At 41.2% G+C, this 23,000-nt stretch overlaps 1 protein-coding gene across 1 annotated transcript in view; it reads right to left on the bottom strand.

Annotated features, from left to right (window-relative positions):
* The window catches only part of FGF12 (fibroblast growth factor 12), a 179,260-nt gene extending 156,635 nt beyond the window's left edge, over positions 1 to 22,625 (bottom strand). Inside the window, exon 1 of the mRNA XM_069083299.1 lies at positions 21,478 to 22,625. Coding sequence (XP_068939400.1) covers positions 21,478 to 21,636 — 159 coding nt within the window. The 5' untranslated portion in view covers positions 21,637 to 22,625. The remainder of the gene's footprint in view (positions 1 to 21,477) is intronic.
* Between the last annotated feature and the right edge of the window lie 375 nt (positions 22,626 to 23,000).

The following is a 23,000-nucleotide window of genomic DNA, read 5'->3' as shown; positions in this document are numbered from 1 at the left end:
TTTGTGTCCCCAGTGTTTAGCACAGGGCCTGGCAAAGAGTAGGTGCTTAAGAAGTATTTATTGACTGACTGATAAAACACTTCCAGCCAGTATTGCACTTTAATTAAGCACATTAAGGTTTGTAAAGTGTTTTATATCGAAAATCATTTTCGTGAAGGAATGAGAGAGACTTTGTCAGGTACATTGACTATGTACCAAGCACTCCAAGACCCAGAACACCTCTGACTTTGTTTGCCTGTGTCTATGATAAAAATAACAGTGGTGTGTATGGAATGGCCCGAGGGAGGGGAACTGATGAAGTGGGAGAGCCTGGAGCTAGAGGGGTAATTAAGAAATGAGCTAAAGAGAGTTAGTGATAAAGTAAGGCCAGTAGAAAAAGGGGAGGAAGGGGAAGAGCTTGATTCCAGAAGATTGGGGAACCAAATGGCATGAAGGCTGAAGGAAAATGGCAAGGCTGATACTTCCTTAGGCAGTTTTACTCACCAGAGGATGCCAGTCCCTGCTGAGCAAAAGGATTATCCCTTCTTGGTCTTATTTCCTGAATTATTAACCTGGTACCTGCTATTTCAGGCACACAATAAATACTGTCTGATTTCAATAGCTGATAAATTTTGCAGTGTTGATTTTTTGGAAATTTCTAAATTTCCAAAGGAAAATTCTAAATATGAATTTAGTTGCAGTCAGAGATACACAGTGACTGAGCTTATGAGCACCTCTTTGTTTTTGCCAGCACTATCATTCCCCAGGGCCCATTCCCATTTCATGCCATTTGCATCCACCTCCCCATAAAGTCAATGGAAATTCTGTGGGGGCCTCTGAGGTCCTGGGCCCACTCCCTGGTGTCCTCAGCTGTGCTCCAGCTCCCTGGCTTTGGCAGCTTGGCTTGGCTTTCCATCATTGCTACTTGTTCCAATTCAACTTTTATTTTAACACTTGTCAAGAAAATTCATAGTGTATGTTAATTATACAAGAATTACCATGGCATGTGCAAAGTGTGCCCCACTTAAAGAAAGCCAGTGTGAAAGCTTATCAGAAGAGAAGAGCCAAGAGGGGGGCACCAGCTAAACATGGTGGCTGGCTTTAACCTACAGAAGGCCCATTGCGGGTCTCCTTCAAAGGGGCTGTGCTCCATAGTGACCATAAATTGGCCAACCATTACTAATGGAAAGATAGATACAGACAGACAGAATGAGGAAGAACTTGAAGGGCTGTCAAAGGTTATCTCATCCAGAACATCCTTTAATAGAGGAAGGAGAGAAATGAGAATTCAGTAAGCATTTACCCTGCAATATAGGTGCTATGCTGATGCCCATTTTACAGTTGAAGAAACTGAGGCAAACAGAAGTGAAGTGACTTATCCAGAGTCACATAGGTAGGAAGTATCTGAAGAGAGATTTGAACTCAAGTCTTCCTGACTACAGCTCCAGTTATTTGTCTGCTAAGACACTTAGCTGCCTCAGAGAAGGACACTGAGTGCCCCAGAGAGAAAGGGATTTGTCATCACTAGTAGAGATGGGAATAGAAACTTCAAGAATTACTTCAGTGCCTTAATCCTCAATTTCCTCCCCTACAAAGGAGGGGGATGGGTATATGGCATCAATACTGTGATGGACCCTTCCAGCCCTAAGGCTTTCGGCCTGTGGTCTCATTGAGACCCTGACAGCTTGAGGCATGGCTGACAATGTTTCATTTGGTTCTGTTGCTCCACCAGCACCTGGTTTCCTATTTAACCCTTTTAGTCAAGACACGAAGGACTCCTGACAATTTAGTCTCAATCTGAAGGAAAGGCAGCACATTCTTGAGCTTATACGGGTGAGTCCAGACGAACACATCAGCTCAGTTGGGGAACACATCTCTTTGGTCTGTAGCAGTCACACAAACAATGAGAAAGCTGGGGGCATGAAAAGGTCCAGAAGTCACAAAATGCTTCCAGTGCCTCTATGCCAGTCCCATAAATGCCCCTTTGCACAGGAGAGGTCTGATTTTCTCTTCTTTACAAAAGCATTCATTAAGCAATATCTCTGAAGAACATTTTAATGCTTTAGCACATGTAAATACGGTGAAATTTTAAAGACTCACTATTGATACCACCAATTTGCCAAAGAGAATCGTCCCCTTTACTGGGCACATCTGCATAGAACTTCTATGGGAATTCAAGAAACGAAGGGTTAGGATTTGAGGAGAATGAATTATGAGCAGACATGAATTGATTTAGGAAATTGTAACACATTTTCAAAGGCCACTACTGGGAATGGCCCTAAAAAGAAAGGCTATGCAGTCTTAAAATCCCACCATGTAACCAAAGTTTTTTGGAGGTCAACTCCAATCCCCTAAACCAACCTGACCAAAAATATATTTTTAAAGTTCTCTCAGCATACTTTGAAATTGACTTGTAACCTTTCCTGCATCTTAAAAGAGACCAAAGAAATGGATACTGAAAGGGCCCTTAGAGTGTCTCTCCCATTTTCTCATTTTAATGTCTAAGGAAACTGAAACCCAGTGAGGCCTTTACTTGTAAATTTAGTGCCAGAACTAGAGTAGAGATAGAAGCCAGTTTTTTCTAACTGACACTTGGGGAAATTCTGCATTGCATTGTTAATATCTTAACTCCTTAAAGAAATCTGGTTGATCTGAGCCAGTTAAATATGCTGAAAGAATACCAAGGCTTATTGGGCCATTCACATTATCTTCTTGAAGAAGTGATGACTCATCACCAGCACCATATTTCTTAAGCCATTTTCTTATTTTTTTCAGGTTCATTCTAGTTTGATCACTGCCCTAAGCCATACCAGATAGAAGACATCTATACCATTCAAATAAAAAAAAACACTTTTTTTCCAATATCACACACTACTATCTATTAAACTAATGTGTTAACATTCATTCATTCCAACAAAGCATCTGTTGTTCTTAATTCCTGAGCTGTGTTAAGAAATTCAGGTGGAAGCATGATGGGAGGAGGAGGTAGGGATAACTTTTAGGACAAGATCAGTGATAATCCCACTGAATTCTGCCCTTCTCTGGCATTAATTGGAGTATTGCTTCCAGCTCTGCTTTTCAGTTCAGGTCATGGTTTAAGAAAAATGTTGATGACCTAGAAAATATCTAAAAAAGGCAAGCAGGAGGTGAAGGACCTTAGCTGTATGGTATATGAAAATCAGTTGAAGAAAATGGGCATAGTTGACCTGGAGAAAAGAAGAGTTAGGGGGGGCATCTGGGGGCTTTCTTGAAGGTTGAAGGGTTGTCTAATTAGCCAAATTCCAAAGATACATTTTTGCACCAAGGTCAGCATGGAGAAGAATGTAGTGAATTACTTAGTTAATGTCTATTATTATTCTTGAAGGAAAAATTCACAGGGCATGTCCTCTGATGCAGGGTGCTCCTTACCCAGGAAAGACAGACCATGACAGCAAGGTTTTCTATTCAGTGAGGCTGTCAGGTTCACATTCGAGCCCTTCCTTCTCAATGTCATGAGAGAGCTCCTCAAAAGAAACTCAGAAAAGCGCTTCCTCAGAGAAATCACCCAGGAAGGCTGGGTGGGGGAGGGAGTGGGCTTTTTTTCCAATCTGAGCTCTGCCCCATGCCAGTCTACCATGGGTAGGGCATTTCAACTCTCTGAGCCTTAGTTTCCTACTTTATAAAACTATGTCTATTTAACACTAACTCAGATTCGCATTTGTTCTTAGTCCAACTTCCACTGGATCTTTTTTTTTTTCCTTACAAATCCATTTTCAACCGTTAGGACAACAGAACAGAAGTAAAAATGTTTCTATGATGTTGAAATATCAAAAGAATTTGGAGTGTTGAGGTGGGGAGAAAAATAACTCATTTCCAGGGACTAAGTCTACAATGAGGTCAGCAGACTTTTTTGAAAACTCTCCTTAAAGATAGATACCGTGTTTCCCCGATAATAAGACCTATCCCGAAAATAAGCCCTCCCCTTACTGTGGAGTCAAGGAGGACCTGAATTCAAATCCAGCCCCAGACACATAACACAAAAATTAGCCATGCGACCTTGGGCAAGTCACTTAACCCCAACTGCCCTCCAAAAAGCAAAAAATTAATTTTTCAACTTCCTTTTCCCAGATCAAGTCCACCAAACATTTACCAACTGAAAGCCACTCTCTACCCACAGGTGCTGCCCCACCCAGTGTGAAGTGAATTCCAAACAGCAGGAATCTAATCTATCCTCTGAGTAACTGTCACATGAAAATTTCAAATAAAATGTGATAAATATTTCATAGAATTTCAGAGGTAAAAGTAATATAGCACAGCAGAAAAAAAAAAAGTGAGGGCTCTGGCACCAGATTCACTGGATCCAAATCCTGCCTCGGCTATAGGGCTTGTTCAAAGTCCAGAAAAGCACTCAGATTCTCTGATCCTCAGTTCCTTATCTGGAAAATGAAATGGTTGGATTAGGTGACCTCGGAGGGGCTTCTCAGTCCAAGATATAGGAGCCTATGCCCTATCAAGGCAGTTGCTACAACCTTGTTCTCTACTTTATGAAATGCAGGTTCAGAGAATGAAATGCTGTGTCCGTGGTTCCACAATTATCAAGTAAGATTCAGGCCTCCTCTGAGAAAACCATCTAGAGCCGATTCAAATGACCCACAAGCTCAGCATGTGTCAGGAGTCTGAGTAGATAGACAAGAAAGCTGATTTGAGTTGAGGCTGTATTCAAGAGAAATTGGATCCAGAGCAAAGGAGTGGCTGAGCTGAGTTTCCCAGGCTTGTTCTCAAGAGGATTGCCTTCAGCTCTGGATACCACTTTTAGCAAAGGAAGATACTCTGGGGCCAATCCAGCACATGGTGCCTAGAGAGGTGAACTAGAAGCCACACTGCAGCTGAAGAAAGTGAAGGTGGTTAACCTGCAGAAGATAAGACTAGAAAGAGGCAGCAGGGCAGAGGCCCTATCTGCCTATAGTCCAAGAAGTAAGAGTAGAGAAGGGACTCAGCTTCCTCAGCTTTAGCCAAGATCTTTTCAGAAGGCATACTTTTAGCTCCAGATAAAGAGGCCTCCCCACCAATCGGAGCTGTCCATAAATGGAAGGGGTGGCTACCTCTTAAGGTAGTCGATTCTCCAGTGCTAGAGGCCTTCCAGCAGAACTTGGATGAGCTCTCATTGGGCAGGTTATTGGGGCTATCCTTAGTCAGCTATGGACTAGCCTTGGTGGCCTCTGAAATCCTTTCACATTGTGACATTATGGAATTCTGCCCTTCCATGGAATGAGTTGACCTGATTCACAGCCTAGCACTTTCTGACAATACCAACCTTTTCCATTTTGATTTGTCTGCCTGCCTTGGAAGAAGGTTACTATGAAGGTGAGATATCACTTGGGAGCCTGCAGCTGGTGAGTTTTTGTTTATACTCAATGTGTCTGTCAACTCTATTTGTGTAGGCTGCTTTTAAATATAAAAGAACAATGTCAGCAGCACATACCATATACTAAAGGCTGCATTAAAAAAATTGGAAAGCGAGTGCTACCTATGAGAAGAGATCTCAAATTACATTCTTTGCATCGAAAGTAATTTGTCCCAAATTTCAAAGTGGGGCTGACTCTATTCTCTAAGGAAAAGTCTTCTTTGCTTTGCCCCTCTCCTTGGAAGGTATAAGGTCTCAACACACAATGGAATCCCCTATTCTTTATCCTGACATTGAAACATCAAAAGAAGGAATGCAGATATAAATTTTCTAAAATGAAATTAATGCTCATATTCTAAGAGTTTGTATCAATTCTCTTCATGAAAATATGCAAAGTAAAAGCTGTCTTGTTGGAAGTTGATTTGGAATTATGCAAATAAAGTAAATAAAATGCATGTGCCCTTTGACTCAGAATTCCACAATTAGACATACACCCCAAGGACATAAAAAGGAAGTTCCCACATACATCAAAATGCTCATAACAGCCCATTTTGCAGATGCCGATTGATTGATGAAAGACTGAACAAGCTGTGGTAGAGGCAACAAATGGAATCTCACTGTTCTATAAGAAATCATGAATATAACAGATGTGGAGGACCATGTGCTGCAAAGTTCAGGTACAGAAAACAATATTCACAAGAATTCCAATGGAAAATACAACTAGCAGAAAGAATTCCAATGTGAATGTTACAAAGAACCAATATAGCCCCAAGGAGACACATGAAGGCACCTCCCTCTGTTCCTACATGAGTGATGGGGAACATTGGGGAACATTGAATATATTTTCAGACATGAAGGATGATTGGATAGATGGACGGATAGATGGATAGATAAATTAATGGATGACAGACAGATAGATAATGGATTTCACTGATTTTTTTTTCTCTCTTCCTCCTTTATCTATTAAAAACATTTTCATTTGAGACAGTTCTCTGAGAGGGGAAGAGAAATAGGAACAAATTTATACAATATAAAAGGTCTTTTAAGAACATCTATCATATGCTGTTCTCTTTACATAACTATCTGCTGCTCAAATTCTAATGCATAGGAAGATTCCTCCCTAGCTTTCCCTTCTTCCATGTGAAGTGCTCAGTTACCCCTTAAAGACTAGTAGGGTTAGGGGCAGGGGGGAAAAAGAAGAAAGGAAAGAAAGAAGAAAGCATCCAAGCACAGTAGCTCTGTCTTAGCCCAGACAAAATGTGGTGACATTAAGCAAAGGGATATTTGTGAGCCAGCTAAGCTGTGCAAAGTCTGCAGAGTAGCACGAATGGTTAGGAGACAAACAGCTTCATCATGCTGGGAGGAATTCAATTGATACCTGCAATCTCGAGGAACAGATTCCATTATGAAAATCACATGGTGACATGAATTCATACACAAGCTTAAAACCCAGCAAACACTGGTTCCAGCACTGACTGTCCCCCGGAGGACGTGTCAACTGTCCTGGGTCTGCGCCCCTGCTCCTGATCCCTGGGGCTGTCAGAAGGTTAACCTCTAAATGCCAGCTGTGTCATTACACGCAGACAGAAAACATCCAGTGGCATTGCACCCAGAGGGAGAGGAATCTGCTGGCAATGCAGCCTCTTCCTCTCACCTCAACAAACCCCCCCCTCCACCCCGCCCCACCCTGCCACCCACACTTGCTACAAACTGGGGCTACTAGAATCTTTTTTCAAATGTTTTCAACATTTGTAGGCCTCATGGTTTGCACAAATAAGCACTTAATAAATGAAGATTGACTGCCTAGAGTCAGAAGGCATCTCACAGTTTGGATGGGACAGTTTTCTCATTCTCAGAAAAGGAAACTGAGAATCTGAGAAGAGAAGGACTGTGGTCAAAGACAGAAGCCAACATTCAGAACCAACCTGGGCATTCTCCATTTTACTCCAGACTGCTAATGATACGTGTCAGCACCAGTCCTCTGTTCCCCATCCCTCTTCTCCTGCCCCAAAGCTATCAGGGTTGAGTGACTTACCCAGGGTCACCCAGCTAGTGTATATCAAGTGTCTGAGGTCAGATTTGAACTCAGGTCCTCCTCACTCCCAGGTCAATGCTCTATCCACTTCTCATGTAGCTGCCCCTTCTGTTTTTGTTTGTTTGTTGTTGTGTTTTTTGGTTTTTTTCATAGCCAGTTCTTGCTGGTAATGCAAGCTGTTAACTTGCTTCCAACCCAAGACACATTGCATTTAGGACAGCAGGCTTCCATCACATCCCAGGACCTCAGAGGACCTGGTTTCCTCATCTGTCAGAGGGAGACAATGAACCCTGACCTACCTGTGCATGGGGTTCTTATGATGAGCCAAGGTATACTAAAAAAAGTGTCTTTGTAAATGTGGTCATGAGCTCTCGAAAAGAGTGTGTACGAAGATGTATTTTCAGGCTCCTTTAGACTACAGTAAAAGTTGGAAAATTGAGGCAGAATTTCTTATATTTTGATGTTTTTTCCTATTTCAATTGTATTTACATACACAATTATATCTTAAGTGGAGAGAAGAATGGGAGAATGATCTAATGCCCAGAAGGCCTCACTGCACTGTGTACATAAAAATCCCTCCCAATCTCACTTCTCCCAGGACTATAGAAAAAAAAAAGGAAGAAGAAAAAGAAGAATTTGCTACTTGAATGTCTTGTTGGCATCTCAATAGGCTGCTGACCTTGGCATGTGGGCATCCCCAAGGCTTGTTCCTGGGCCCTCTGCTATTTTCTCTTCACATTCTCTCCCTTCGTGATCTCATTCACTCCCATGGGTTCAATTACCTCTTCTCTGCAGATGATTCCCAATCCATCTGTCAAATCCTGACCTCTCCCTAGAGCACCAGGTCACTATTTCAAGTTGCCTCTAAGATTTCTTTACTTGTGTATCTACCAATAGCTCAGAACCAACAGGCCTAAAAAGAAAATGATCCTCTTCACCTCTCAATCTTGTTTTTTTTTCTTCCACAAAGCAAAGGGGCAGTGGATCTAGAGTTCTGGCCCAGAAGACAGGGAGAGCTGGGTTCAAATCCCAATTTAGAATTATCTTATATGTGGCAAGTCATCTAATATTTCTGAGTTTGTTTCCTTTTTATATGATTTTATATGATTTGAATAATAATAGCATCTGTCATAAGTAATATTAAAGATCAAATAAGATACTGTTCTTTAAAAAATCTAAAGATCTACAGAAATTACTATGACTACTGCTTCTACTACTACTACCACTATTTCTACTACTACTGCTGCTGCTGCTAATATTATAGCACCATTTCTCATTGCTAATTCTCCTAACATTGACATAATTAACTCTAACTTCTTCTTCCCCCTACAATTCCAATGAGCTGTCAAATCCATTTGTTTCTCCCTCTACAGTAACTCATGCATCCAGTCCTCATTTTCTGCTTCCACTGATTCAGTGGCTCATTATATGTCTCCATCATTAACCATAACAATAACGTCCAGATGTTTCTTTTCAGCATCTATTTCTCCAGTTTCCCCTCCATGTTCCATGCTGCTTACTCAGCCTTGATCCTATTGAAGAGATGTCAATGATCCACTGACACTTGTACACAAAGATTGTCACTGGTTCCCTCTCACTTGTCAGGTAAAGTATAGACTTTGGCATTTGCAGATATTTTATAACTTTGCTCCAACCTTCTCACCAGCTATTTTCCTATATCCTTTCACCTTGTGCATAGGTTACAGACAACCTGGCCAAACTGGAGTTCTCTTTGTCTTCATTCTTATTTTCCCTTTGCCCAAAATCAGCGTAAATAATTACACCCATGTTACCCAATGCACAGGTTTGTTGGGACAACAAATAAGATGATGCATGCAAAATGCTTTGTAAGCCTTAACATTCTACATAAACATAAGCTATTGATATTTATAAATTAGAAACACTTTTCCCACTTATTTTTTTTGGATGAATATAAGTACACAGTGCCAAGAGAATGGTTTGTGTCTTCAGGGCATAAGCAGAGAGGGAACCCACTGAAGTGATCACCAGGAAATCAAGGAGTGTGGCTGGAAAGCCAAAGCCAGGCAGTGAATCTGAAAGGTAGAGCATCCAGAACCCTGAGGTCTGGGGTTCGAGGAGGAGAAATCACAAGAAGAGAGCTCCAGAGCAATTAGTAATGAGCTGAGAAAGTCTGCTCCATTTGAAGGCAAAGCAATCACTGCCTTTCTGGTCAATGCCACTCAGGCTAACCCTCCTGTAGGGACTGAAAGAGCCCCTGACTCTGGCTCCCTTACAGTTAGCTTCTCCTTTCAGGTTCAATTATTTCTGCAGATGACAGAACACCAAGGGCAGCCTTGGTGACCCCAGATTCAGTCCACTGGAGGCAGCAAAATATATTTCAGGCAATTTACAAAGAGAGGAGATATAGATACATAGATAGAGAAATAGATAGAGTTATATAGACAGAGACACATGTCTCTATAAGCACATGTATAGTATATATGTAAGTCTATATATGTAGCTCTATATGTATGTATGTGGGCATATATCTGTGTACATGCGTATGTATGTATATTATGTATATAAGTCCATCCTTCATTTTTCAGAGTCATTGGTTATCCTGACAAGCATGGGGATTTCCAGAAGATCATATAGGATCATGGTCAGATTCTGCCTTGATGCTCATATATGTGACCCTCTGCAAATAGCTTTACCTCCCTGGACCTCAGTTTTCCTCATCTGAAAAATGATATGTTTGGTCCAAATGGCCTCTAATGTCCTGTCAATCTCTACAGCTATGATGCTAAGAGCCTTCCACAACTTCAAGACATAGTTTTCAAAAACAGCAACGATGCCTCAAGCAGACTGTATGACAAAATATAAATCTCTCAACTAGTTATTGAGAAGTCTCCAAAATCTGGTCCCTATCTTACTTGTCAGACTCATTCAATTTACATGTGATTAAATCAACTTCAGTATATACCAAGCAATTTTCAGCCAATGGGCACTGCTTACTCTCTGTTGCCAAGATGCTAATTTCATCTCCTGTCCCCTGTCTCCTAAATCCATGCAATGTCTCCAAGGTCATCCGTCATATTAGGAAAGAACTCCTCCCTCAACCTCTGCCATTTGAAATCCTTAGGTTCCTTGAAGGTTCATGTCAGCTGCAACCTTAGCTGCTCAATGAGGTCAAGGACTGTAATTTCTGACTACTGGTGACTGACACACACTGCTCTGTACATAGTAGGTGCTTGTGAAATGTCTTTTCAATTGAATTCGGGACTTGAATTTGATCAAGTCTTGCTTGTACAGAGGTATGAGTGGTCTGTGAGTGATTAACTCAAAAGATGAGTATAAGAGACACCATCAAGAATGGGCAGAAGGTGGGGGGGGCCAGAGTCGAGATGGAGGGGTAGAGGCAGGAAAGCTCCATGTGCTCTCCCCATAACCACCTCAAATACCTATAAAAATGACGCTAAACAAACTTTAGGGCTCCAGAACCCACAAAGTGGCACAGAGAAACAAATCTTCCACTGAAGGCAGACCTTCCACGTGGACAGGAAGTGTCCATCACATCATGTGGGGAGCAGAATCCAGCTCCACATGAGCTGGTAGTTTTAGCCCCAGGGCAGCCCAACCAGCCTCAGCTGGAGAGATTTTGGGAGAGCAGATCACCAGCAGCTGTGGCAGTTTCCTGAATTATCAAACCATAAATGCCAAAGACAAAGTGAGAGGTCAGTGTGGAATTTGGGAAAAGGGGGTCTGGGAGTGTGGTCCAGCCTCTGCCCACAGAGGGAGAAGCAGCTAAGGCATGGCAGCTCCCACTGTGTGGCTTCTTCAGAGCCCCTGGAAAGAAGATTGTAGGGGGACCAAGCAGCCATCCTGAGGGGGGAATCATTATTGCTTTAACCTGCTTGGATCTGGATTGCTGTCATGGGTGGAGGTCCTGGGGTCTGGGACCAGGTTCCAAAGTTGGTGGAGGCTTCAGAGAGGGCAACCAACTAATAGCTCTGGTAGCTGGGCAAACCCCAGTGATTTGGGACAAAGCTCTCCTCTCCGGAAGCAGAGTTCTACTGTGGCAAAAAGCTCAAAAGTCAAGGAATTAGGTGCCAACATGAGCAAGGAAAGGAAACAAAACAAGCACAGAAATGCTACTTTAGATTCCTATTTAGGGGACAAAAAGGATCAAAGCATGGAGCAGGAGGAAGACAACAAAGTCAGAACTCCTGCAGCAAAAGCTTACAAGAAAAATACAAACTGATTACAGGCAATAGAGGAGCTTAAGAAGAATTTTGAAAACCAAATAAGAGATGTGGAGAAAAAATTGGGAAGAGAAATGAGAATGATGCAAGAAAATCATGAAAAGACAGTCAACAACCTGACTGAAGAAAATAACACCTTAAAAAATAAACTACCTCAATTAGCAAAAGAGGCTCAAAAAGGGGAGGCCAGGTAGCACAGCGAGTAAGATCACTGGCTCCAGTGTTGGGATGACCTGGGCATTGAACCTGGGCATTGACACTTAGCACCCACCCAGAAATACCTGGCCATGTAACCTTGAGCAAGTTACTTAACCCCAATTGCTTAAAAAAAAGAGGCTCAAAAAGCCATTGAGGAGAAGAATGCCTTAAAAAGCCTAATTGCCCAGATGGAAAAAGAATCTCAAAAGCTTACCAAAGAGAATCATTCCTTCAGAATTAGATTGGAGCAAATAGAAGCTAATGACTTTATGAGAAATCAAGATACTATTAAACATATCCAAACAAATGAAAAAATAGAAGGCAATGTGAGATATCTCATTGGAATAACAACTGACATGGAAAATAGATTCAGGAGAGATAATTTAAAAATTATTGGACTACCTGAAAGCCATGATCAAAAAAAGAACCTATAAATCATTTTTCAAAAAACTCTCAAGGTAAATTGCTCTGATGTTTTAGAACCAGAGGGGAAAAAATAGAGGTTTAAAGAATCCTCCTATCACCTCCTAAAAAAGATCCCAAAAAGAAAATTCCTGGGAATATTATAGCCAGGTTCTGGAATTCCCAGATCAAGGAGAAATTATTACAAGCAGCCAGGGAGAAACAATTTGAATATTGTGGAAACACAGTCATGATAACACAGGATCTGGAAGCTTCTGCATTGAGTGATTGAAGGGCATAGAATATGATATTCCAGAGGGCAAAGGAGCTGGGATTAAAACCAAGAATCATCTACCCAGCAAAACTGTGTATCATGTTTCAGGGGAAAATATGGTCATTCAATGAAATAGAGGACTTTCAAGTATTCTTGATGTAAATACCAGATTTGAAAAGAAAATTTGATATTCAGATATAAGAAGCAAGAGAAGGTAAACAGGGAAAATAAATCATAAGGAGCTTATCAAAGTTGAACTATACATATTCCTACATGGAAAAATGATCATTGTAATTTATGAAACTTTTCTCAGTATGAAAATAGTTGAAGGGAATATAAATGTGTATAAGCATATATATGTGTACATACATATATATGTCTATATGGGTGTATGAATACTATATGAGTGTATGTGTGTGTGTGTGTGTGTACAGCTACATATAGACAGAGGGCACGGGACCAATTGAATAGGAAGAAATGATACTTAAAAGGTGAAATTGAGAGTTGAGGGAGGAATATAATGAGAGGATGTGGGAAGAGACAGAATGGGGTAAATTATCTCTTATAGAAAAGGTAAGCAAAACCTGTTAAAATGGAGGGGAAGAACAGGAAGGCAAAAGGGAATGGGTCAACCTTATTATTGCTGAATTTGGCTTAGGGAGGTAGTGACATACACACTAAATATGGTATCTCACCCTACAAGACAGGGGAGGAAGGGGATGAGAGGGGGGATGATGGAAGGGAGGGCAGTTTTGGGGAAGGAGGGAACTTAGAAGCACACACTTTTGAAAAGGCATAGGGTTAAAGTATAGAATAGAACAAGTGAGGGGCATGATAGGATGGAGGGAAATATAGTCAGTCTTTCACAATATATCCACTATGGAAGTGTTTTGCATAGCTACACGTTTACACCCTATATTGAATTGCCTGTCTTCCCATTAAGGGTGGGTAACTAGGGAGGAAGGAAAAGAATCTGGAATTCAAAGTTTTAAAATCAAATGTATAAAAATATTATTATTATTATTATTATTACTATTATTTTACATGTTACTAGGAAATAAGATATACAGTCACTGGGCTATGGAGATCTATCTTGCCCTACTGGAAAGCTAGAGGAGGGATGGGAGAGAATATAGGAGAGAACAGATTGGGGAGGAGGTATACAGTTGGATCACTGTTGTGGGGTGGTGTGCAGGGGAAAGATGGGGAGAAAATTTGTAACTCAAATCTTGTGGAAATGAATGATGTAAACTAAAAATAAACACAAAATTATTTAAAAAAAAGAATGAGCAGATAGGGAAAAAAGATGAGATGAGCAGCATTTGGCATAGGGAATCAGGAGGCCTCTATGAAGTCTGGAGAAGAATATGGATGAGAATGCCTTTAGATAAGAAGAGCTTTCTGATATGATGCACGGTTTTCAGGTGTGCTGATCCTATACGAATGATATCAGTCTTCCAAGCTTCTCCAGACCTTAGTTTTCTCATCTATATTTTCAATTATGTTTGCATGATCTAATTATCACACTTAATATATTTTGGGGTCTTATAAAGTCCATTCTTTAAGCCAGGCATGAGAGTGACCCACATATACCTCTGAGAAGGATGAAGCTTCCACCCACTCCAAGGCTACTTCACAGCTAAAGGAAAAGCTTTCCTTTCTGTCACATTGCTAGTTGGGAGGTAGGATAATCCTTCAAAGTAATATTGGTCCTTTTTCGCATCTCAGTGATAATAAGGAAACATTACTCTCATAAAAGATTCTGAGAAGCATGCCTCGCTGGCAGGGAAAATTGGCAACCTATCTCTTTCGATGTGTCTCTTGATAGAAATGAAAGAGAGAGAACTGAAATACAGCTCATTCCATGCTTCTGGATTACAAATATGCCCTTCAAAGGTTAGGGATTGCTTCTTACAAATATCTAGTCTAATAAAAAATAAATGCCCTAAAGTTGTTATTTAAATCCAATGCAAAATTATCAGCTACTTGATTGAAACCCCATATGAAGAGAAACCTTAGAAAAGAATTATATTGGTGTGGCTAGGTGGCACAGTGAATAGAGCACTGGCTCTGCACTCAGGAGGACCTGAGTTCAAACCCAGCCTCAGATACTTAACACTTAGTAGCCATGTGACCTTGGGCAAGTCACTTAACCCCAATTGCCCTGCCTTCTCCCCTCCAGAAAAAAAATTTAAAAAGAATTAGATGAGGCATTATGAACAACGTGTGATCTTGTTCAAGACCATTACAAGGCCACTAAATTTGATATCTATTATCATGGAGGGCTCCAAAAGCATTTGGCTCAGAAAAGCTAAACCCTCAGACCTTCTGCCTCCCCATGTTTGTGCCATCTGCAAAGCTGATAAACATGCCATCTCTGCCTTCACGTTAAACAGCACAGGACCAAGCACAAGTCACTGGAGACCTCCTTCCAAGTCGACATCAAACCATTACTGATTACTTTTTGAGCTCAGTCATTGAACGAGTTCTAAATCAATAGGTCACATCTCTTCATCTTTTCAAATGCTTTGCTAAATATAAGTAAATTATATCCATTCATTTCCCTCTCCTATCAGCTTAGAAACCCTGTAAAAAGTCCTTGGCAAGGTGTAGCCACGCTGCCAAAGGTATGGACCACTGCTGACCCCTTATTTGAGGTAAGAGAATGATCAACATTCCATTTTTATAACAAAATTAAGCAGAAGACCAGCTTGTGGATCTCAAATTTTCATCAGACCCTTTTCTCCTCAAATTGCTTCTCTTCCATTTTCTCCCATTCATCGTTATATACTGATGTTTTATTGGAATCTGTGCCCTCTCCAAAGGGAGATTTTCTTTTTATGTACACAGGGTAGACTGCCTCAGAATTTTGCTTTTTGAATCAAGTAAGAATGGACTTGTGATCTCCAGCTCAGAGCATGGAGATCGCCCTTCACTAATACAGGTGAAAGCCCAGGGATCCAGTGGAGTTCTCGGTGGCCCAATATGCCACCTTGCTTGTGTTTCCTTCTTTGCTCTTCTCTCTGAGTCATCACATTGCCTACAACTAGCTCCTTCCAGAATTCCTTTCTTGGTGCTGCCCACTCTTGCTGACAGCAACTCCTCCTCTGCAGTCTGTGCCATAAACATGGCTTTCTTGCACTCACCTATATGATTCACGATAGATGGAAACTGATTCCAAACGTCAGTTGAAATCCAGTTTATTTTCCCTATCACCCATGTCACTCAACATCATGTCCTCCTCCTTGTCCCTGGCATAAAATGCCATCAGACTCCAAACTGCCCTGGCGGCAAACATATTCGTGTTTCTTAGATGAACACCATCAAGAAGGCAAACTCTAGTGACGTTTATGGTTTGAGCATCTGGCTGATGGGGGGGAAAGGGGAAACAAAATAATGGCTTCTACTGTGCCACTAGATGGCCTTTAGTTGGAAACACAAAATGTATTTCACTTCAATAAAGTGAACACTAGCTTGAGCAAATAAACTGTGTTGTGTGGTCAATAAGAACAAAGAATTCATCTGAGGAATCTGGCTCAACTGCTGTACTCAGACTGACGCTCTTAAAAAGATAGCCCAGGAGCACATGCAACACTGAGAGCATGTTCGCGGAGCCCAAACCTCGGCACTGTTCGTTGGATTGATTGCTTCAAGCATGGCTTAAGTCGAAGTCCCCATAAAATCCTCAGAAACTTAGTACTTTTACAAAACATTTGGTAAGAGATTTTTGATACTATCTGATGAAAATAATGATGCCAATAACAGCACTAGAATTGAATTCTGAGAAAATAATGGAATTTTTATTTGTTAGTGATTTAGAAGGAAAATAGAGTTCTAGAAACTCTGAACCCCTTGGTTGAGGAAAAAAATGATATCAATATTTGCCTTTTCCTTCCTTCTTTCCTTCATTCTTTTCCTTCTTTTCTCCCTTTTTCTCTTTTTCCTTTCTTCTTTTTTACCTTTCCTCCCTCCCTCTTTCCTTCTTTTTTTTCCTTCCTTTTTCCCTCCTTTCTTTTTTCTCTTAATTCCCTCCCTCCCTCCTTCCTTTCTTTTATTTTTAGAGGCAATTGGGGTTAAGTGATTTGCCCAGGGTCACACAGCTAGTAAGTGTCTGATGCTGGATTTGAACTCACATCCTCCTGAATCCAGGGCTAGTATTTTATCCACTGTGCCACCTACCCTTCCTTTCTTTTCCTTCCTTCCATCTCTGCTTATTTTCATCCTCCTGCACCCCTTTATTTCCTCCCTCAATTGTATCCTTTCTCCCTCTCCTTCTTCTCTCCCCCTTTCATCACTTTTAACCCTTTATTACTGGATGTTGATCTTGGATTAAAATTGGTACCCTCTTCAAAGAGAAGTTTTCTTCAAGAAAGAAGAAAAAAATTGTAAATGCCTAAAGCTTGGGAAATACCTCCATTAGAGCCGATTATTGTTTGGGGGTTTAGGTGAGGGGACAAAAAAGACCTTGGCCCCTGTGACACAGCCAGGGCTTTTGGGAAAGCACAGCAAGGTTACTAGTTCAGAAACTGTTTTTTTCTCTCTGCCTGGATATTTCAATGAAGGATGCTGGGTAAGGTTATGGCACATTCCCTTCCATTCACATTGCCTACTCTTACAATTCGACATGTGTTCTTCTTCCTGGTTTCAACTCCAAAAAGTGAGATGAGCCTCCCAGGATAAGCTCATCATTACCATCCTGTTCATGGGAGCCTTGACACCACTTTCCTTCAGCCTCCTCTACCCTCTAAGGGGAGGGCGTAAGGGTAGAGAGCCCCGTTCCTCCCAATGCCTTCCCTTACAGAAGCTTGAGCCTCAATGCTCAGATCACTTCACTTTTCTGCTGGTTTCAGTTCCATGGAGCAAGTTATCTCCGCGCTACCCTGCATTCTGTGAAACAGGAAAGAATTACAATCTTACAAATAACAAAAGTCATGTGTCAATTGGTCTTTCTGCCTCTTTCTCCTCCCCTCAGCTGCCAAACTTATTTGTAAATGTTAGTGGCTTCCCATTACCTCCAGGACCAAAGAGAAACTCCTCTAGCATTTGCAGCTGATCTTCCCAGCATGGCCTTTTCCTCTATTTCCAGTCTTCTCATACTTGACTGGCTCTGTGAACTCTACTGTCCAACTGTGCTGGGCTTTTTGCTGATACAGCCCCCTACCCCTACTCCCTTCAGCTGGCCATCCTCCATGCCTGCAATGTTCTCCCTCATCAACTCCTCCCCTGAGCTTTCTAGGCTTTTTTCAAGACTCAGTTCAAATCTGACCTGCTAACTCAGCCCTTTCCAGGTCCCTAGGCCCTCGCCTCCCCTTCCAATGGTTTATCTCTGAAATTTCTTTCCTTCTACTCTGCAGACACCATGGATGCACCAAGCTATTTACATTCTGTCTTCTCCATGAGAAGGCCATACTTGTCTTTCTTCCTATTCATGGAGGGCCCTCTCTCTCTTCCCCAGTTTTCTTCTCACCCACCCTTTAATAATAAATTCAGAAGTTACCTGCTCCAAGAAGCCACCTAATCCAAACTCCCCCTCCCTCGTCCTAACAAGTCACTTCTTCATCATTACTGATGCATGGTGCTTTGCTTAAATATTATATATTGTGTACTATTGCCAGATTATGAGTTTGAGAAGGTGTGGCATGAATTTTCCTTAAATATTGTATCTCCCTAGAAAGGGGAGTGGGGGAGACTGCAGCTTCAAGTCTACATGTGACCCTCTAGGTCCTCAAGTGTGGCCCTTTGACTGAATTCAAACTTCACAGAATAAATCCCTTTTAATAAAGGATTTGTTCTGTAAAACTTGGACTCAGCCAAAAGGCCACACCCAAGGACCTAGAAGGCCACATGAGACCTCAAAGCCACAGGATCCTCATACCTGGCTTAGGTTATGACTCCACTCAAAAGGTCTTTAACAGTTTATTCTGGATGTTTGGGGTACTTAGGGAAGATTAGCACCTCTGGTGTGGGACTGCTGAAAACTTTTTGGGGCTGCTCACCCAGCTTTGGGGTCCACCTGATTCACCCAAATCTCACCCATGGTTCCAAGAAGCTGGAGCACATAGACTGGCCATGCCAGAATAAAATTATTTCAGCAGACCAGTTAAACAAGATTGGTGGTGACCAACAGTCCACAAACCCATTGCTGAGTTAGGGGGTTGGCTACCAAGCATGTGAAGACTTCCCCCAGGGGAATGGGGTGATGTGATCAATTTGTTCCATCATCCATGAACGCACCTGAAACAGGTGTTAGGGAGCACTTTGAGCTTCCTCAGACACCAACTTCATCTACTGTATCCTGGGCCACTGCTAGGCACCATGACTTTTGTCTTGCCACTAGACTGATGACTCAGGAGGACAGAGTGAGACTGAAGACTTTATACAATGCTGCCTCACTTAAATCCAGTTCACACACCAGTCAAGACATTGCCTTGTGATGCCATTGGTCCTTTTGGAAAACAAAGAATGAACAATTGTTTATTCAATGGAATTCCCTTATTTTGAAGACACTGACCCTGAAGAATACCTGCCCAGGTCACTGTGGTGACCTGCTTCCAATACTAAGACATAGTTTGGATTTCTGGCAGGATCACTGGGTGTATGGTGAGAGAATCTGGGAGTGAATCAGCTCTCTGTTACTTATGGCCATTATGAACTTCAACTCTGTGTCAGTTTCCATGATCTCAGATGTAAAATGAGGCAATTGGGCTAAGCTTTCCATAAGGTCTCCTCTAGCTATAGATCCTGACTCTAGGCTCCATTTTCTACCTCTTTCTTTCTTCCTTCCAAGTTTGGATGTCAAACACCAGATTGAACCTTTGTGTTCAGATACACTTCCTACTTGTTTGTTAACTCTAACAAGGACACTGGCACCAGACAGTCTACCAGAAATGTGACCACGAAGCCTTTACCTGATTTTGTCTAACAGCCCAGTCTCTGACTCCTTTTCCTTCTCCATTCAAGACATTTTATATAACCTCCTCAAACTGACAGAATTGTCCCTACCTTCCATCCCTTATCAGCATCTCCTTCTTCCTTCTGGCATAGCCCTTTATGTCTTTGCAAGATTTAGCTCTCTAAGTCTCCCTCATGGACTGGACCACCCAGGCCCATCAGGCTCATCACCCATCAGGTCTGACAGTGCCCTGAGGTCAGCAGAACTGCTTAGCCAGGTTTCCATGCAGGATAGGTACCTGTTCATTCACAGCTGCTTCTCTACAGCTCCCTGTTACAGGCTGAGCAACTAGCTACCCACTTGCATTTAAGATACAATTTCATTTACAAACTTTTGTTTTCCTGAATGCATCAACAGCACAAAGTAACCTACCCAGGTGAGGAATAAACTTGGAAATAGAGTAAATTTTGATGCCGTTTGAAAAACACCAATACTGGGCTTTTGGTTTTCGACTTGAGCAATGGCTTTATTGAGATCTTTTCAAGAAGTCATTCAGTGGGTGCCAATGGGGTTTACCAGAATATGGTGGCTACAATGTGGATGGCCCTTGCTTTCTAGATCATGGATTGATTCTTCATGACTTCCTTCTGAAGGACCATGCCCAAGACTGCCCTAACAAAAGTGTTTGGTTTTGTTTTAGTGTGGTTCCATTGTTGATTGGGTTTTGGTTTGAAATACAACAAAGGCAAAGTTATTGTTCCCCAACTGGAGCCATGTAAAACTTTCATCTTTTGGTTTGTCTTTCCTCCTTTTGTCTGAATTAGTTTCATGCAATTGGAACATGGGCAACTGTTTGAAATTGGGTGCATTTTGAATGAAGGGCTACAGTTTCAAATAAATGTTAAGGAGCATAAATCTGTCTTTAAATTCAACCTTGGAAAATTGGTTTTTGCACACCTGACTTAGAGGGTCTGATTCTGCATGTGTGCTGAATAAAAAAAAAAAAAGTTTTCTAGATAATTTAATTAGATAAGTGAGGTTGGCCAACAAACAAACATCCTATTGAAATTCATTTATTCAAGATCATGACAAAGGCAAATAAGACCTATTTAATAATGAGTTTGGAATCTAGTGAATTCTACTGACTTTCCCTAATAACTTTAAAATCTTTACTGAGATTGGCTATATTTAAAGTAGAATCAGTAAGGAGTGATATTCACTAAGTGAAAATCAAAAAAAAATTGAAAGAAATCAAATCCCTTTTTCAGAAGATTAAAAAAAAATCTACAGCATGTAAAAGAACAAATTTCCACAGTTGAATCTAGTACATTTTTTCCCCAGGACATTCTATTTTTTTTTTGCTTTTTTGGGGGGAGGCCAATTGGGATTAAGTGACTTGCCCAAGGTCTCATGGCTAGTTTTCATATTAAGTGTCTGAGGCCATCCCCAGGACATTTTAGAAGAAAACGCACTCTAACAAGGTAAGTCAGAGCTATTATGGACACTTGCTAAGTTTGCCCAGTAGATGCCCAAAGAACTGTCTGAGTCTGAAAGAAGGGAGTTTGATTCTAATTTCTGATAGAAAATAAAAGGTGAATTTTCTTCTTTAAACTAGTACAAAGAAGTTGAAACCATGAGAGATACTCAGAAGGTTAACTTGCCTCAGTGGCAGCATAAGAGCAACATGGGGAAAAACCCCGTGAGCCCGGTCTCTGAATAGGAAAGAAATCTGACAAAAGACCTGTGTCTGTTTTAGGAAGGACCGGGAGACACGTTTCAACAGAATACTGGACCTTCCTCAAGGAGCAGATATTGATCTTGATGTTGCAGTCATCAAACGAATAGAAATGTATACATTATATTTTACTATGCTGGTCTGTCATTGTTGATTTTTCTACAAGCACTTTTCCAGGCTTCTAACCAAGTCTGCAGAGAAAGGAACTTCTGAAGCAAGTTGGCACCAATGATAAGTTTCATGAAGTTAAGCAATGACTAACATTTCCAACAAAGTTTCTATTTGTTTTGTTTTTAACTTAGATATCGGCATGTCTTCTTTCCACCATGAAGACAAAAAGGCTGAATGGTACTTACAGAGCTGTAGAGATACCCTTCTCCATTCATCGCCACATAGAGGCTGGCTTTCACTCCCTGGATTGCCACAACCCGGAGGCCCACAGGGATTAGGTTGAAAAGGGCTGAGAAAGAGAAAGAAAGAAAAAAAATGACAAGTGAAAATTCCCCATCTCTCATTCAACAAATAATCAACAAGCCTTCATTAACCAATGACCATGCACTAATTTTCAGGCAGAGGAGAAGGAAGATAGAAAGAAAGAAAAAAGGAAAATGAATAGTCCTTGTTCTCCTGGTGCTCACAGTACATCCAGGGAAGACAATGCACAAATAAATAGGAATATAGAAGGCCATTTGAAGGGAAAGGGGATGGGGAGGCTAATCAGGGAAAATCTCATATACAAGGTGAGGTCAAATGCGATGCTACTTGGAAATTGCTCAGCATAGTTCCTGACATACAGTAGGCATTAAATAAAGCCTAGCCATCATCATCATTGCTGTCATCTTCGTCATCACCATCATGGATATTATAATCATTGTTCTAAAGTAGCACTTGAGCTGAGATTTGAAGGAGTAAATGTCATCTGAAAAATTGAGGTGAGGAAGAATGGCATGCCAGGCATGAGAGCCTGCTAGAACAAAGACAGAGAGAGGAGAAATGGAGTGTGATTTGTGAGGAAGAGCCATACTTTCCATTTTTTTGGAGCAGAGTGTATATACGAGGGTTTAAAGCTATAGGCCATACAACTGGAAAGAAATGGTGGGCCACATTGTGAAATGTAAACTGCAAATGTGAGACTGAGACATTTACAGTCGATCACAGAGGAAACATGGAGTCACCAGGGTTTATAGTAAACTTGAAGATGAAAGAAATATGAAGGAGCAAAATGTCTTTTCACACCTGGTACAATTAACTACAAGACTGTTCGAAAAAAGAGGAAGTACTTTGGATATTAAAACATTCCTTACACAGTACAGAAGAAATGTGGATGATGGACAATTCTAGTTGCACAGAAAATGGAACACTAAAGTCCAGAGACCTGCTTACTTCCTGATCACTAAAACCATTCTTCCAGAAGGTAAATAAATCATAATAGCCATCGCCCCAAACAAAAATCTGAATAAAGAAGGAAAATCCTTGGAACGTGTCTAAAAGTTTCTTCTGGGCAGGAATATGTAATCCATATAATGTGGCACTTTCAGGCTTACAAAGCACTCCCCTCCCAACTACTCTGAGAGGCAGCTGCTTATATCACTTTTATTACATTGCAGAGATCGGCAGAGTAAGCAGAGAGGTTGAGCAACTTGTATATGGTCAAGCCTCAAATGGTCCAGACTGTATCTGAACCCAGGCATTTGAAGCACATATGCTGATTTCCATACAGCATAAAGGAATCAAGATATCTGCATAGGGAGAAGGAGGAGAAAGAGGAAGACAAAAGAGGAACAGAAGAAAGAAGAGAAATAAAAAAAGAAGAGGGGAGGGAAGGAGAAGGTGAGAAAGAATAAGGGGAGGGGAAAGAGAAGGAAGAGGAAGAGAAGAA

Source organism: Petaurus breviceps, unplaced genomic scaffold (genome assembly GCF_028583685.1).
Source record: "Petaurus breviceps papuanus isolate PSGF00001 unplaced genomic scaffold, PetGlider_PUasm1.0 173, whole genome shotgun sequence".
Lineage (NCBI taxonomy): Eukaryota > Metazoa > Chordata > Mammalia > Diprotodontia > Petauridae > Petaurus > Petaurus breviceps.
The sequence above is the reverse complement of the archived record's forward strand: the minus strand, read 5'-3'. Positions and strand labels throughout refer to the sequence as shown.